The sequence below is a fragment of the Eleutherodactylus coqui genome, chromosome 5 (genome assembly GCF_035609145.1).
Source record: "Eleutherodactylus coqui strain aEleCoq1 chromosome 5, aEleCoq1.hap1, whole genome shotgun sequence".
In the NCBI taxonomy this organism is placed as follows: domain Eukaryota; kingdom Metazoa; phylum Chordata; class Amphibia; order Anura; family Eleutherodactylidae; genus Eleutherodactylus; species Eleutherodactylus coqui.
In genome coordinates, this window is record NC_089841.1 from 181,111,028 (window position 1) to 181,129,008 (window position 17,981).

A 17,981-nucleotide genomic window follows, 5' to 3' on the forward strand; every position below is an offset into this window, starting at 1 on the left:
AAAACCATTCATTTTAATTGTGTCGTTTTCACCAGCCGTATTCTCGCGCGTTAACCCTTTCCAATCCAATTTGTATCCTGGTTTTCCTAGGGGGCTTACTCTTTTTCTGCCATTATACAACGGCGCTATCTGCTGGCTAAAGCCAGTACTGCATGAGGTGACACGTTAGATAGGCTTCAACAGCAGAGAGGCTGGCAATATACAGTAAGAGAACCCCGACGGACGTCTTCCAACATCGGCGCTGTACAGCCTTAAATCATAATGTCTTTAGACGTCAGTGGATTGGAAAGGGTTAATAGTACAGGCGAGAAAAGAAAGGGCAGGTCCTCACTGTAATACAAAATGACACACAAGCTTCCCACAGACTGCACTCCCCTATGAGGAAGACTCCCAAGCACGGACAAGATGCTGCCTTCTTCCTGTCACTGCAGAAAGACCCCGAACTGCTGTGTGCCACATACCCCCGACTGGATAATGTGCCCCCATTTGCTATACCTAGCCCAGGGCTAACTGGCCATTGAATCTTTACATTAGACAACCCCCCGGCAGTGACAGGGTTACCGCCCGCACCCCACAGCAGCCGCTTCCCGCCCTCCGACAGGAGCGCACTACATCCTCCCCATCACCAGCAGGTGCGCGCTCCCGACAGCGCGGGCCCGCGCCTTGACGTCACGGCAGCTGCTGTGCACACGCAGGAGCAGCTGTGCCTTTTATAGCCGAGCCTGCAGAGGACAGGAACAGGGAAGCTGCAAACATGGCAACGGGGACAGGTGAGCAGAAAGCAAAGACCACCGAGAAACCCTGTGTATTTATCATAGCGTCTTCTATAATGGACGCAATAACCAACGAGCTTGTCGTCCACAGAGGCAGAGACCAGGCAGAGGCTGCTGAAGACTGTGAAGAAGGAGGTAGGTGACCCCACACAGCATCTCCCTGTGGTGCATGTTCTGCACCTATAGCCCTGGAGTATATATGTATACTGGTGCTGTGCAGCCTGGGAGGGTGTGTTACACAGCTGGCAGCTTCTGGTCACTTGTGTCGCTGTAGTACAGTGCCTCACAGCTGTCCCCATGGGTGCCATAGGAGGTTGGCAAAGGCGGTGCTGACATGATCCATTTATTGTGGTACATCTCTGTGTCACAGTGGATATTCAATGGATTCTATTCGCCTCCCTCCATAGAGAAGTCTCTGGGTTGTAGAATACATTGGGGCTCATGTAGCAATCTGCAAACATTGTGTGAAAATGTGTGGTGAAGAACATGTGTTACATTGTATCAATGTATTGACAGCTGGGGGGGTAGTCACAGGTATTGCTACATCACAGCAGGTATTTGCACCAAGTAAGGACTTACAAGTGTAATAAGAAGCTTACACCACAAGCAGCCATGCTGCACATTTTTTTTTTACCAATCTATCTTACAGACTGGGCGGCTTGGTGTTGATATAAATGTGATGGTTAATGTCCGTTCTTCTCCTTCAGGTCTGTTATGTTGTTCTGTTCTATCTAGTAGGAAATAAAGATTTAAACCTGAAGGTTTTGTTTTGTTAAACACTTCATTTTGCTTCCCAACAGATTCATCCAGAATACTTAAAAAAAGAAAAAAACTAGGATGTGAGTGTAAACATAACTTAAAGGGGTCCTGTCATAAAAAAAAAAAAAAAAAAAAATGCCTATTCCTCCTCAGGCAGCCTTCTTATCAGATCTGCACCTCACCAATCTTCTCCTGGCTCCTCCAGTGCCCCGGGTCCCCTCACCTCCAGCCGGCCAGATCCTCTTCTTCCTGTGACGAAGCGTACATTGCTGGTATTCTGCTTTCTGCAGGGCAGTGTGCGCTATGTCACTAGTGACATAACATTCACTGCCTAGCAGGAAATGCCGAATCCTCGGTAGCTTGCTTGTCGTGACTGCATGCGCCATGTCTAACGAGATATCGTGCATGTGCGCTAAAGCCATTCTGTGTCACTCGTAGCGTTCACTGTCCTTCAAGAAGTAGACTGCAGCTAATGGACGCTACAAAACAGGAAGAAGCATCCGGACGGCTGGAGGTGAGGTGACTCGGGGGACTGGAGGAGCCAGGAGAAGATGCAGTAAGAAGGCTGCCTGGGGAGGAATAGGTAAGTATAGATTTTTTTTTTTTTTTCTAATGACAAAACCCTTTTAATACAATTTGGATCATTGATGCAAAAGCACTATTTTTTTTTTTTACTCTGCTTTGTCGATCAACATTGGTAGAAGATCTGATATTAGGGACATTTATACTATGCTACCAAAGGTATTTGGACTTAATTGTTGTAGCTTTATGATTGACGGCTTTGGTGCAACTTTGTAATCTGTATATCCATTAGCGTGCAGCTCCCATCTTACTGTATTGACACGTACCTAGTTTCCATTCGCTTACAGATTCTCAGTGTGCTCCTGGATAATGGAAAAGCTAGCTCTACAAACCATCCCTCCCAGCTGTTTGTTCTCACCCCCCCCCCTCCCTTTTGGTTAATATTTTGGGTCACACAGTTCTTTGTTTAGGCATCGCTTGTTCCGCTCTTCTCCACCCCGTGATCATCATGTAACCGACAGTAAATCCGGCAACCTGGATTTAGCGGAAATGTCATAAAAAGATTGTCCACTAGCGTGACAACCAACAATGTTACTGTGTGTAAAACCCTGTAAATTGTTTGGAACAAGGCATGTTAAGCGATTCAAACTATGGCTGACCCCTCCTAGGGTCTACATCTTATTTCGCATGGTCTAGGATGTGTGTCATGCTAATAAGACATGATCCAGTCTACTGATAGGTGTGTCTATATACTTGTGGTAGGATGGAGTAGAAGGAGATATGTGTTGGCCATTAGTAATAATAGGTCAACAGCCCTTTCCAGGTTTTATAAGACGCATACTATTATGTAAACATATATGACAATGAGCTTTTTAGCTCTATATAGCCTTGAGGTACATCTATTGATATAGGAGAAACCTGTTCAGAGGGCTGCGTATCTACAAATGTAAATATATTTCTACACACAGATTAGCTGTACCATTGAAGCTACAGCTGAAGTGAACAACATTGATTATCTTGTGTCATTGGCAGCAAGTAAACAGTTCAAGTTGATGTGTTAAAAACAGGAAAAATGGAAGGCTCTCAGTGACTGAGAAGGGCCAAATTGTGATGGATACACAACTAGATCAGAGTATCTCCAAAATAGCAGGTCTTGTGTGGTGTTCCTAGTGGGCTGTGCTTAGTAGCTACCAAATGCTGTCCAAGGAAGACCATCTGGGGAACCTGCGACAGGTTCATGGGTTAGTCTTTGCATCCCACACACATGAATGAGGTTTGGGTGCCTATGTAGTCCTTCGCCACAGAAGAGATACTATAGCACAAATTGCTGAAGAAGTTTATAGGAATTTTTCAGGACTGAACTTTTGATGAGCCATGTTCAGGATAGGTCAATAGTTGATCGGTAGGGTTAGCCCCCCAACACCCCTGCAATAGTGTACAAAGTCAATGTATTTATAAAAACCTATAGCTCACTACACACTGTAGTGGCTGGGGTGGTGGATCCGCACAGATCAACTACTGATGACCTATCCTGAGGATAGGTCATCAGTAGTTGTCCTGGAAAACTCCTTTAATCTTGGTTATAGTAGATATCACACAGCCACAGATTTGTCAGATTGCCCACCCTAAACCTAGTACACTGGGAAAGTACCTACAATGGGCATGTGAGCATTAGAACTGGACCATGGAGCAATAAACAGCAGGGTGCATGTGCGTTGCTTTCCAGGGGAAGAGATGGCATTAAGATGAACTAAAAAGAAGACAAAAGAGGCGGAGGCTATGTGATGCTATGAGTAACGTTTTGCTTGGAAACCTTTGGTCCTGGCATTCATGTGGATCCTACTTTGACATGTACCACCTACCGAAACCTTTTTACAGACTAGGTACAACCCTTCATGGGAATGATAATCCTTAATGGCAGCGGCCTCTTAGCAGGATAATAGGTCCTGTCACACTGCAAAAAAAATGTTCAGGAATGGTTTGAGAAACATGACAAAGAATTCAAACTCTTTAACAAAGCCGCAGGGCATCAAAAATCCTATATTGGGGTAGATAATATCTATCTCATAACTAAGAGTAATTCCTATAATATATAAACAGAAGAAAGGCAAATGGGAGTGCAGGGCTTGTAAAAATACATATTGCATATAGAAAAGACCTATCCCAAAAAAAAAAGACACCGAAATACACACAAGTATAAAACACAATAAATAAAAAAAATCCCCACATAATCATATGAGTCCCTGAGAGCATAACAAATCCATATAGATGTATATCTGGGGCAATAGCCATCAATGCATTTCTAGTATAATCCCTATGCAAGAGGAAAAGGCAGAGTGGCTGTCATAGATAATGCAAAGAGTTTTAAATGCCTATAAAGGTCCTCAGAGTTCCACCATAGTGTGGGGACTAGCCCACCCCACCTGGCACACATTTCCAACCAGCCTTCATAGAATGGTAAAGTTGGAAGAGACTTCCAGGGTCATCGGGTCCAGCCCCATGCTCAGTGCAGGATTTACTAAATCATCCCAGATAGATATTTGTCCAGCTTTTGTTTGAACACTTCCATTAAAAAAGAACTCACCACCTCCTATAGTAATCTGTTCCACTCATTGATCACCCTCACTGTCAGAAAGTATTTTTTTTTCCTATTCTCTAATTTGTGCCTCCTCCCTTTCAGTTTCATCCCATTGCTTCAGCCCATAGTCTTTCCTTGTGCAAATGAGAATAGGGCTGATCCCTCTACACTGTGACAGCCCTTCAGATATTTGTAGACCGCTATTAAGTCTCCTTTCAGCCTTCTTTTTTGCAAGCTAAACATTCCCAGATCCTTTAACAGTTCCTCATAGGGCACGATTTGCAGACCGCTCACCATCTTGGTAACTCTTCTTTGAACTTGCTCCAGTTTGTCTATGTATTTTTTTAAAGTGGGGTGCCCAGAACTGGACACAGTATTCCAGATGAGGTCTGACTAAGGAAGAGTAGGGGGGGGGGGGGATAATTACCTCATGTGATCTAGACTCTATGCTTCTCTTAATACATCACAAAATTTTGTTTGCCTTTTTGGCTGCTGCATCAGATCGTTGACTCCTGTTCAGTCTATGATCTATTAATATACCCAGGTCTTTTTCACATGTGCTGCTGCTTAGCCCAATTCCTCCCAATTTTTTTTTTTTTTTTTTTTTTTTTTTCTTGCCCAGATGTAGGACTTTGCATTTCTCCTTGTTAAATACTATTGTTAGTCGCCGCCCACTGTTCAAGCTTTTCTAGATCTTTTTGAATACTCTCTTCCATAGTGTTAGCTATTCTTCCTAGCTTTGTGTCATCGGCAAATTTGATCAGTTTCCCATCAATTCCCTCCTCCAGATCATTTATAAAAATGTTGAGCAACACTGGGCCTAGGACAGGGCCTTGTGGTACCCCACTTGATACATTTTTCCACTTGGATGTGCAGCCATATATGACCACTCTTTGCGTACGATCAATCAGCCACTTGTGAATCCACCTAACAGTTGCCTTGTCAACCCCATATTTGGTAAATTTTTTTCAGTAAGGATGGTATGAGATACTTTGTCAAATGCTTTACTAGTCAAGATATACTATATCCACTATCAACCCAGTCGGTGGTTCTGTCATAGAAGGAACTTAGATTAGTTTGGCATGACTTGTTTGTTACAAACCCATTCTGGCTCTGGTTAATTACTCCATTTTTATGCAAGTACTTGCATACATGCTGTTTAATTTGTTCAAAGATCTTTCCCAGTATAGAAGTCAGGCTCACAGGCCTGTAGTGTCTTGGATTCACCGCCTTCCCTTTTTTGTAGATGCGGACACCATTTGCCCTTTTCCAATCTTCTGGGACTTCTCCTGTCCTTCAGGAATTTTCAAAGATTATAGTGAGTGGTTCAGTAATTACCTCTGCTGCTTCCTTTAGTATCCTGGGATGTAATTCATCTGGACCTTAAGACTTGAATTCATTTAAGTTAGCTAAGTGTTCCCCCCACCATCTCTCTGCTTACAGATAGCCTGCATTCTTTTTTCCCCCAATAGCACAGGGAAGATCAGTTGATGTTCCATCTACTTTCTGAGAGAAAACAGATACAAAATAGGAATTTAAAAGTTTGGCCTTCTCAACATCATTCTCAACCAATTCACTATTTTCATCTTGTAAGCATCCAATAGCATCTTTGACTTTTTTCTTTTGCTTTTGACATACCCCACCCCAAATCCTTTTTTATTGCTTTTGGCCTCTGTTGCAAGCCTCAATTCATTATTAGCTTTTCTGACACTTGCCCTACAGTTTCTGCAGACCATAATATATTCTTTATCTTTAGATATTACTCCCTCTTTCCATTTGGTAAACATATTTTTCTTCCTTCTTAACATGTGTGCAAGTTTTGTGTTCATCCATCCTTGTCTCTTTAAATGCTTCCCATTCTTCCTACTTCTAGGGATTGTTACAAATGTGCTTTGAGAATCTCATTTCCCAATATTTCCTTCTTTAGAGGGGTACTGCCATCCACAAATTCTACCCCTTAAATAGTGTCAATATACTTAAAAACACGTTAGTAATACACGCCCCTTGGAAACACCCCTATACCTTCTCACAAAGTCTTCCTTCACTGAGAATAGTGCATTATATGTAAGGGTGTACCAATTTAACGCTCATTTAGGTTAATGCAAATATGCGAGACTGACTTGGGTCACAGAATATTTTTTGTTTATATTGATCAAGCTGTCCGATAGTCTCACAATGAAGGAAATCCCTGTCACAGGTGACATAATAACGCTTATGTGAACGACGCAGGGGAGCCAAGGGCGATGTGCAGCTCTCATGGAGCGATGCTTGATCAAAATGAAAAAGACATTGTATCTATACAGAGGCCGCCAGAACGCCATCAACGCTACAACAACTACCATGTGCGCAGTCGCCCTCTGACACATGGACAAGAAAAATGGACTACTGCATGCAATGATAACAAAAAGGTGCACAAAACAATTACAACATTATAGCAACCTTAACAGCAATCTCTGTAAGAGAAAGAAGGAAAACACAAAAACCTTCAAATGTGAATATAAGTGAATTTTTTTTTTTGATAAATAAAATCATCACTGTGAATAAAGTGGAGATATTTAAGTGTTAATAAAACCTACAATGCATATGACTTCACTATAATGATACTATAAATAAATCTAAAGGTGAGATCAAAAATCCCAGTCTAATCCCATAAATTTAAGGCCCTTTTACACACAACAATTATCGCTTAATTCACTCAAAAGCCATTTTTGAGTGATAATCGTCGCGTGTTTATGTGCCTATCTTTCAGTTTTCTGATGAACGATGATTTTATGTTTGGCATAAAATCCATTGTTCAGCAGAAGCTGATAGCAGGGACTTCACACCGTGTTCTCCACAGGGAGCACTGATAACATTGTTTCAGCTGTCTGCCCCGCGACAGGACAAAGGGAATTATTCAGAGAACAGACCACCCGCTGTTCTCTGAATATAGCTCCTGATGACTCAGCATTAATAAGATACTATTTGGCATTAGTACCAATTAGTAGTTTATGCAAAATGATCACTCAAAAGCCATCTTTTGAGCGATCATCTTTGTGTGTAAAAGGGCCTTAAGACACAATACATAGAAGCATTAAGGTAATCACAACAATATAGAAACCTTGACAGCAATCTCTGTAAGAGGAGGAGAAGAAAAAATTCTAATGTGAAAATTAGTAACGAAAAACCACAATAATGAATAATACAAACATTGAATCAAGAAGAGATATTAAGGTGTAAGTGAAAATGACAATGCAATATAGTGATACAATAACTAGATAGAATCTAAAGGTGAAATAGAGCTTGACAAATTCCAATCTAACTCCATAAAATAAAGACATTGTACATACAAACGTTACTGGATCTAGAATAAGAATATTCTAAAATAAGTCACCAGTCCTTCTATCCATAAATGTAGAGCATGAATGCCTCATATGTCAGAGGGATGTGTGAATCCACGTTCTGCTCCGAATATCCAAAAAGAAACGGGACACTATAAAAAAAGAAAACAAAATGAATAACTTAAAACTAAACATAGTAGAGATTTGGACATATATTAACGAAGAAAAGGAAAGGGACTCCTTCAGTCCCTTAGGAAACATGGTATCCAGATGTACTATCCAACATTTTTTACATTTTTGAATCAAAATTATTATTTTTTTTATTTAAAGAGGTTTTCCAGGGAAATACTACTAATGACCTAACCTCAGGCTAGGTCATTAATAGTTGATCAGCTGGAGTCTGTCGCTCAGGACCCCGACCGATCAGCTGAGCGGGCACTTACTGCCAGCGCCGCAAATACCCATTGATTTCAATGAGAGCCATGCCTGCAGTTACAAGCCCGGCCACTACATCGGAGGTTGGCGCAGAGGCTTCCGCTCCGACTTCTGTGTATTTGCGGCGTTGACAGAATGCACCAGCTCAGCTGATTTGGGTCGGGGTACTGAGTGATGGACCCCGACCGATCAACTATTGATGACCTAGCCTGAGGATAGGTCCTCAGTAGCATTTCTCTGGAAAACCCCTTTAATTGTTTTTGCTTTTCTGTGTCTTTTCTTTTTGGATATAAGACTTTTCTATATGTATTTTTACAAGTCCTGTACTCCAGTCTGCTTTTCTTCTGTTTAATATAGAGAATTCAAGCTGAAGCTATACAAAGATGAAGCCCTGGACATCAGCACTCCCATCAGCCAAACTTTATTAAAAGTTCTAGTGAGTGCTGAGGTACAGACCTATATCTTTGTTTTGCTAAACTTTGGCTGTTTGTTGACTTATTCATCCACGACGGGCCTTGTACTTGAGAAATTTGACGGAAGATACTGTAGTTTCCAGTTTTCCATTTACTTTACTAGAGAGTTCAAAGTGTTGACTTCGCCTTTAAATTCCCTAGATCTCAATCTAATTGAGCAACCGTGGAATGTACTGGAAAAACTAGTAGGATCCCTAGATGCCTCACCTTGCAGCTGACAGGACTTAAAAGTAGGTGTACTGGAATCTACTCTTTTCACCTATCCAAAGGATAGGTGATAAATGTGTGATTGATGGGGCTGCGAACCCCACGAATTCAGAGAATGAGGGTCCTTTGTTTCCCTCTCCTCCCTATGCACTGATTGCATCCCCCTCATCCCCAGTCAGACTTTCATCACCTATGTTTAATTCTGCTACAAACTCTTTAAGGGCTCATGTCCACGGGCAAAATATGATTTAGGATCCGCAGCGGATCTCCCGCGCGCGGATCCGCACCCCATAGGGATGCATTGACCACCCGCGGGTAGATAAATACCCGCGGATCGTCAATAAAATGGATTTAAAAAAAAATGGAGCATGAAAAAATCTGGACCATGCTCCATTTTCGTGCGGGTCTCCCGCGGGGTCGGCTCCCGCGGGCTTCTATTGAAGCCTATGGAAGCCGTCCGGATCCGCGGGAGACCTAAAATAGGAATTTAAAAGAATTACTCACCCGGAGCGGGAGCTGAAGGTCTTCTCTTCCTCACGGCCGCATCTCCCTTGCTTCGGCTCGGCGGATGTGCCCGGCGCATGCGCGCGGCACGTCGACGACGTGCCGGCGACGTGCCGCCGGCGTCAGGAATTCATCCGCCGGCCGAAAATGAAGATCCGGCCGTGAGGAACAGCTGACCTTCACCGCCCGCTACGGATAGGTAAATGCTTTTAAATTCTTCTTTTCAGCGCTCATGTCCGCGGGGCAGGAGGGACCCGCTGCAGATTCTACATGTAGAATCTGCAGCGGATCTGATTTTCCCCGTGGACATGAGGCCTAAAGGTTCTGCTGTTTATGTCTTGGTGCTGGATACTATGGGACTCCATTAGAAGTCTTGTGGTATCCATGTTTCAAGGGGTCACAGTTGTCTTGGTGGCATGACTGAGACCTACAGAGCATTAGACAGGTGGTTTAATTTTATGGTGTGTGTGTGTGTGTGTGTGTGTGTGTGTGTGTGTGTGTACATATATACTAGTATGTATCTTTATTTTTTATCTTTGTGATGAAAATGTGGAGAAAAATTTCTCAAATACAGAATATAAACTAGAATTTAAAATTACCACTCCAAGATGAAACTTGAAGCATCGCAAGTTGGAGTCAAGGATTTGAAATTCATTGTCTTTTATCACCTCTCTATAGTATAGGAAATTGTAGCACCAGTGTTTCTGGTGGCGCAATGCACCACACAGCTGTGCTATATCCTACATCCATCATGATCACCAGACATCGCACACACAGCTCTTCTACATCCATCCTGACCCCACACATCACTCAGCTCTACTACATCCATCCTGACCCCACACATCACACAGCTCTACTACATCCATCCCGATTCCCAGACATCACACAGCTGTACTACATCTATGTTGATGCGCAGACTTTACACACACAGCTGTACTACATCCATCTTAAATCCCACACATGACACAAACAGCTCTACTACATCCATGGTGATTCCCACACATGGCACACATAGCTGTACTACATTCATTCTGACACTGACACACACACAGCTCTACTACATCCATACTGATTCACACACACATTACACACCCACAGCTCTACTACATCCATACTGATTCACACACACATTACACACCCACAGCTCTACTACATCCATGCTGATTCACACACATTACACACCCACAGCTCTACTACATCCATGCTGATTCGCACACATTACTCACCCACAGCTCTACTACATCTATGCTGATTCACACACTAATATATATATATATATATATATATATATATATATATATATATATATATATATATATATATATATAGACACAGCTCTACTACATCCACATGCATCCTGATTTTAAGACTCCTTGATATAGTAATCAGCCCCTGGTCATGTGATCCCTGACTCCACCCACACAGGTGATCACATAACTGACATCATCACATGTCCTGGTAGCTGCTGTCAGCTTATTCAGTATATAAAATACTTTCTACCAAACTGCATAATGGCTCCTCCAACGGCAGCGCTGGTCACGTGGAAGTGATGTCATCGCAGGTCCTTCAGCCAGCCGTATCTTTGTGTTGGCGGTAGGTCGTTGTCTCCTGTCAGGACCGCTGAGTTGTGTCTGAGATAATAACGGTTAAGTTTTATTCTCATTTTGTTATTTTTATCCTCCCCCTCCAAGAGCCCTAACTTTGTTCTTCTGTCTGTTAGGCTCTGTGTTTTTATATATGCTGTAGGACCTGTGATGACATTACCAGGGGTGGAGCGTGATAAGCACCTACACACAAACATACTAATGTACGTTAGTAGTTTGATGGTCACACTTATAACCTGCAGCTCCTTGACCCCCGGTGCAATATCTATAATCTTATGTGTTAGAGGGAACCAGGGCCTGAGTGCAACTGCTCCTACACCCCTACAGCCATGGCCCTGCATGCATCCACACAGATGTACAAAGGTTGAGACCGCTTGATAGGGTAGCAATTGAAGAAAATGGGTTGCCCATTTATCAAAGTGAATTTCCAGAGTTCTCATAAATGCGTTACATATAATAGTAGCTTAGTGTGGGCAGTATATTGCTAGTGTATTGCGTTATTTTGATAAATCTGGTATGTAGACCAAAAATGAAAGACTTCTAAGCAAAGCTCCAATCCAGAAGAGCGCTAATATTGATGCATGACCTCCTATGTATCTGCTAGTAGACTTGGTAGACTATTGAAATGCATTCAACTCTAATGTTGCAGATGTTTGCCTTTACCTTGTTATCACCTCTAAAATTTTCAGGTTACATTTACATTTTTATAGTATGTGAGTTAAACAGTTCTTTATAGATATGGTCAGTATAATAAATCTGACACCGCGATGGCCGCCTGAGGAAATCATTTACATGAAGCACACATTGAGGTGCTACAGGCAGTCAGACCTCCATTCTACCGTACTATGGGTTATGCCCTATGCCTGTGTACTTTATTTAGGCATTATTTGCTATATAGTGATCTGTTTAGTGCAACTAGAACTAAGTTGTTGTTAGCCGTTTGGTCCATGACCCTCGGTGGCCCTAAAGGCTCTCTCTCTGTTTTTTGTTTTGTACTGCTTTTTCAATTGTGTGATATCCATGCCAGTATCAATTTTGACAGTATCAGCCATCATGTCCATTGGCAGACAGGTCTTCTTTTGCAACTGATCTGTCCAAGCATTAAACATTTTTCTAGTGACTGCTCTTGCATTACATGGCCAAAATATGTGAGCCTGAGCCCGGTCATCTTGCCCTCCAGTGTTATATCGAGTCTTATACAACCAGATATATCAAGAGCTATATACTACCACTTTGCTGTTAACTGGATTGTTGCTAGTTTGTTATATGCATGGCAAAATCCCTCACTGACTGAATCGCCACTAATTCTCTGACTTCCCGGTGTTGTACAAACTTGATATTTGGCACGACCATTCTTTAGGTCCTAAATAGGAAAAGTAAAGGGGTCACAATTTCATTATTCAATTCTAAGTGCAAACCTAAGTGATTTCCCCCCCCCCCCCACTCCCCTTATGTAATGTAACTAATAACACACATCCGTACCACACAATTGTAAAATTTGGCATGACCATTCGTTACGTCCTAAATAGGAAAAGTAAAGGCTTCGCAACTTCAATATTCAAGTGTAAGAGTTAAAAACTGCAAAAATCCATGATACAAGAGTTCTTTTCTCAGAAACCATAAAGCCTAGGGAAATGATTTGTATACTGGGAAGAATATAACTCACCTCTGTGTATATACTGAGGAGAATCTAATGCTCCTCTATGCGTATTTACTGAGGTGAATCTACCTCATTTCTATGTTGTGACAGTGCAGTAGCAAGAGTGGCCTGTAGAGGGCCTTTGAGCAGTCATTGTGTTTGATTTAGTTAACCTGCACCTGCAAGGGTGCGGCTACACAGTTTAAATTTCCCCTCCCTCACAAACTCGGGGTCCTTGAAGCCTGTGGAGCTTAGGTCCATGGAGGCCTGTGGGGCCTGAGGTCTATGTAGACCTGGTTCTGGTCTGTGAGGGACCCGGAAACATGGAGCTGACAAGGGGTAGTCGGCCCCTCGCTCATCGCCTGTTGGGGCGAAGTCACATTCCTGGAAGGTCCGCTGAAGGAAGCAGTTTGCGTTACTGTGTGCACTGTGACCGACAACAGTGTGAAGTTGTATGTAACATGTTGGACTGTATGTATACTGAATACGCTGCTATGCTTAAATAAACGCTGGAGGAACCAGCATTTGGACTTTACCTTGTGTTTCTGGACATCATTGCGGTGCTGGCACCCCTGAGCAGGGGAAAGTAAGCAGGAGATCCCGGGCAAGTAACCCCAACTTGGCACAATGTGTATTTACTGAGGCGAATCTACCTCATCTCTGCGCGTATATACCATGGAGAATCTGCCTCCTCGGCGCCTATATACCGCGGAGAATCTGCCTCCTCTCGGCGCCTATATACCGCAGGGAATCTGCCTCCTCTCGGCGCCTATATACCGCAGGGAATCTGCCTCCTCTCGGCGCCTATATACCGCGGAGAATCTGCCTCCTCTCGGCGCCTATATACCGCGGAGAATCTGCCTCCTCTCGGCGCCTATATACCGCGGAGAATCTGCCTCCTCTCGGCGCCTATATACCGCGGAGAATCTGCCTCCTCTCGGCGCCTATATACCGCGGAGAATCTGCCTCCTCTCGGCGCCTATATACCGCGGAGAATCTGCCTTCTCCCTATGCTTATTGTAGGCAGTTAAAGGGTGAAGTTGTGGATGGAGTATATCTCCCTCCCAGGCTCTTAGTCTGAACAGGGTGGCGGTCCAGTCCACAACTTCACCCTGGTTCTCAGAAAGCTCCGCTGCAGGGCAGGCACTGACCCAGTTACTGGGGCATAAAAGACTGCAGCCCTAGAGAGTCAGTGTCTGTCAAGCTGAGGAGGGAGCAACATTTGACTACATGGACATGAGCACCCTACGTGGTGCACCTGCTGTTTTTAGAGTTCTTCTCGGTTTTTGCTTTGTTTGGACTTTACGTTAAAATAAAACTGAAGCAAGTTTTATTGACTTTCCTGGTCCAGCATGTCTTTGCCACCCCACTCCCTGGAGGACTTTCCTACACTACATACTGAGGAGAATCTACCTCATCTCTATGTGTGTATATACTGTGGAGAATCTACCTCACCTTATGTGTATGTACTGAGGAGAGTCTACCTCACCTCTATGTGTATATACTGAAAGGCTGTAAAGTACATAAGGAAGCGTCCATGGACTGCAGGGATGGAGAATGCCTTTAAGGCGAAAAAAGGGGCTGCAACCTCCAATCTGGGTTTACATTTAAATAAAAAAGGGGCGTTACCTTTAAGGGTAACAAGTGAGGAGAGTGGGACATTGGTACATGCAGTCTGAGGAGAATCTAACGCTCCTCTATTTGCATACATATTTTATTCCTCAGTTCCTCTGAAGTAACCTTGATTTCATGAAATTTTCTGTGCAAACGGCAGGTAAACACCTGTAGCAAATTAACTCGGGCGGAGCTGGGTATATCAGCTAGTAGATATATATGAGGGGTCAGGAGTAGAGATGAGCGAGCGTACTTGGCCACGCTCCTTTTTCGCCCGAGCACCGTGATTTTCGAGTACTTCCGTACTCAGGCGAAAAGATTCGGGGGGCGCTGTGGGTGAGTGGGGGGGTTGCAGTGGGGGGGGGGGGGAGAGGGAGAGAGAGAGGGCTCACCCTGTTCCCCGCTGCTACCCCCCACACCGCCACGCCTCCCCCCGCCCCCCGGCGCCCCCCCGAATCTTTTCACCCGAGTACGGAAGTACTCGAAAATCGCGGTGCTCGATCGAGTAATTACTCGAAACGAGTAGGTTCGCTCATCTCTAGTCAGGAGTCATCTTTTGGTCATTACTTAACATTTCACCTCGTTTGAAACAGGAGAACTATTCGTAAACATGGAAGCTTCCTTATGGGCTCTTTGTAGCATAACAACTCTATCTGTTGCTTTTTCATCCCAAAAGGAAACAAAATTTCACAGCTGCACATTGCTTGTATGAATCAGCCATTCGAAAATAGGCGAAAAACTGAACAATGTGTTGAAAGAAAAATCACTGGAGCTGAATGTAACCTTCTCCAACAATGTCTGCTGGCATACCATTTCAGAAGGGTTCTTCAGACATTTACCTAGCAACAGAAGCCTGTACCAGTAATGCCCCACCCACCAGAAGATTCCTGTTACTTTTGGGTACCCCTTTGTATATGTTGGTACTGCTGTACTGTTATATGAGGCTTACCTATACCATGGGGAAGACAGATACGCACATTGTGCCATATATATTTTATTTTGAAACACTGACTTTTCAGAATACACATACTGTAAAGTTAAATTCAAAATGGAGGTTTGAGTCATGGGGGCCGGGCCACGCTGCCCCCCCCCCCCCAGCCACATCTTGGGTCTATGGAGACAGCTGTCATTCTAGGTGATCTGGGCAGGCAGAGACTGGCATGGCCCCGCCCCTGTGACTCAGAGCTCCATTTCAGGTCAAGTATGTTTATTCTGAAATGCTGCAGCTTTTCAGAATAAAACCCATATGGGCAGAATGTACATACGTGTCCCAGGTCCATGCTGCCTGTGGTTTGGACAGCACAAACCGGGGGCCGATTGCCTTTAAATCACTGTGTCTGTAAAGTTTTAATGAGTGATAATATAAACTTTGGATATTTTTTATTATTCCTTGCTGGATAATCTTTGAATTCTGTATTCTAAGTTACAGCCTGTTCACATCTGTGTCAGAAATTCCTTTTGGAGCCTCCATGGCTTATTTCCGTTAAAATACAGGACAAAGTTCTGCCACATGCAGTCAGAGGGGCTTATTTGGTTCTGTTTGGCCAGTGCACAAGTCTTAAGTGGGCATGATTAGTTTGACTTTAATTTCATACCAGGATGAAAATCATCGTTGGCTTGTTTGCTAGTCAATCGGTTTAAACACAGATTGTTCAACCATTCTTATGAATGATCAAAAAATAAAAGACTATTTATCTTTGTTTTAAACTGACTACCTGAGCAAACTGACGCTGTCTACTCGGGCAAACCATTATCGTTACTTGTAGAAGGACCCTTGGGCTGCTTTCAGACTAGCGTTCTTTTAGTCCACATTTGGTCTTCTGCTGACTGTGGTACACATGGACCTATTTTTCACGGCTATGTTTTAAAAATGAATTATGAGCTACTTTTGTCCATACTGCCTGAGAAAATCCACTCAATAGAGTCTATGCAAAGTAATTAAAGGACAGATGCATTCCTATGTCGTTAGTATTTGATCTGTATGTGCCTCAATATTTGCATTCCTTTCTATTTGACAAATACTGATCATAATTCTTGTAAAAAGCGGATGCAGTATATTTTGTAACACAACTGTATTACAGTATGTTCATGTGAAATTGGCCTAGCTCACGTTTAAAGATTATTAGGTTTATCTCGTGCAGGGTTACAGAGAAGGAAGACAAAAAAAAGCTTTCCAAAGTATAAATTGATCTATTCCTGTATGTTCCTGCAATGTGGTAGAGAAAAATGAAGTTGTATATTACTAAATGTAAATGCTGCCATTCTCTTATCAGGACACCAAAATGTAATCATGCAAGATATGGTTCACTGAAACAGCAGTGAATCTGTTTATGTAAGAAAGCCTCCCAAATTGTGCGTGTTTCAGAGCATTTAGAAATGATTACTTATTGAGGACAAGAACAAAAGATTGTCGAGCATAAACGTGTTCTAGGTAGAGAGACAAAGATCATGCACTGCATCATTGGGACAGATGTTTCATTCAACAATTAGAGGCTGGCTGCACTATATATATGACTTAGCTGTCAACAAGGCTAATGATTGCTATTTACTGTAACAATGGCACAGCATGGTTGGTTGATCCGACATAAAACCATGGCCAGTAAATACCATGCAACCACCGTTTACTGTCTGTTTACTCAAAGATGTTGTTAACGTTCGTGTTTTGGGCGTATCCACCTTGCCTGCTTGAACAAATCAAGAAAGGGGTTCACCCCAAGACCTAACAGTACAAGATGGACCACATCAACGGAAGAGGGAATTATTTCCCTAGAAACTTTTGGGGCAGTGGACCCTGCCTACAGGCAGGGCGATCGCGCTGGCAAGAATGGCCCTGCATCTCACACCTAAGGGCCTAGTCTGTCCCTAGATGGAAAGTAGGAAAGAGGACTGAACTAGATAGATGTAAGATAAATCCCATAGGTACTCAACACACAGATGTCGCATGCTCAACCCACACCAAACAAAACATGGATTTAGGTGTCCGCCCTAGACCTAACAGTACAAGATGGACCACATCAATGGAAGAGGGAATTATTTCCCTAGAAACTTTTGGGGCAGTGGACCCTGCCTACAGGCAGGGCGATCGCGCTGGCAAGAATGGCCCTGCATCTCACACCTAAGGGCCTAGTCTGTCCCTAGATGGAAAGTAGGAAAGAGGACTGAACTAGATAGATGTAAGATAAATCCCATAGGTACTCAACACACAGATGTCGCATGCTCACCCCACACCAAACAAAACATGGATTTAGGTGTCCGCACACCTGTAGGGAGAAAGAATACCTCCAGATCGGGTGTCCACACACCTATGGATGGAGGGACACAAACACCAAACATGAATTCCAATTGGATACAGGCAAACCCTACAGAATATAGTCTAGACTCAAACACCAATGAACAGACTACACCTATCTGATACAACATAGAGCTAGAGTCACACAGCAAACCTCATTACATAAATAGCTAGACTACAGAATCAACCACACCCAGGAATGGGTGTTACTGGGTTAAATATACTCACACCATGGCTGATTGGCCAACCAGCGGACAAACCCCC

The 17,981-nt window shown here is 43.3% G+C and overlaps 1 protein-coding gene across 1 annotated transcript in view; it reads left to right on the forward strand.

Moving 5' to 3' along the window:
- Nucleotides 1-658: 658 nt before the first annotated feature.
- SGSM1 (small G protein signaling modulator 1) overlaps nucleotides 659-17,981 on the forward strand; it is a 143,980-nt gene continuing 126,657 nt past the window's right edge. Inside the window, exons 1-2 of the mRNA XM_066603897.1 lie at nucleotides 659-770; nucleotides 865-908. Of these exons, the coding sequence (XP_066459994.1) occupies nucleotides 755-770; nucleotides 865-908 (60 nt within the window). The 5' untranslated portion in view covers nucleotides 659-754. The remainder of the gene's footprint in view (nucleotides 771-864; nucleotides 909-17,981) is intronic.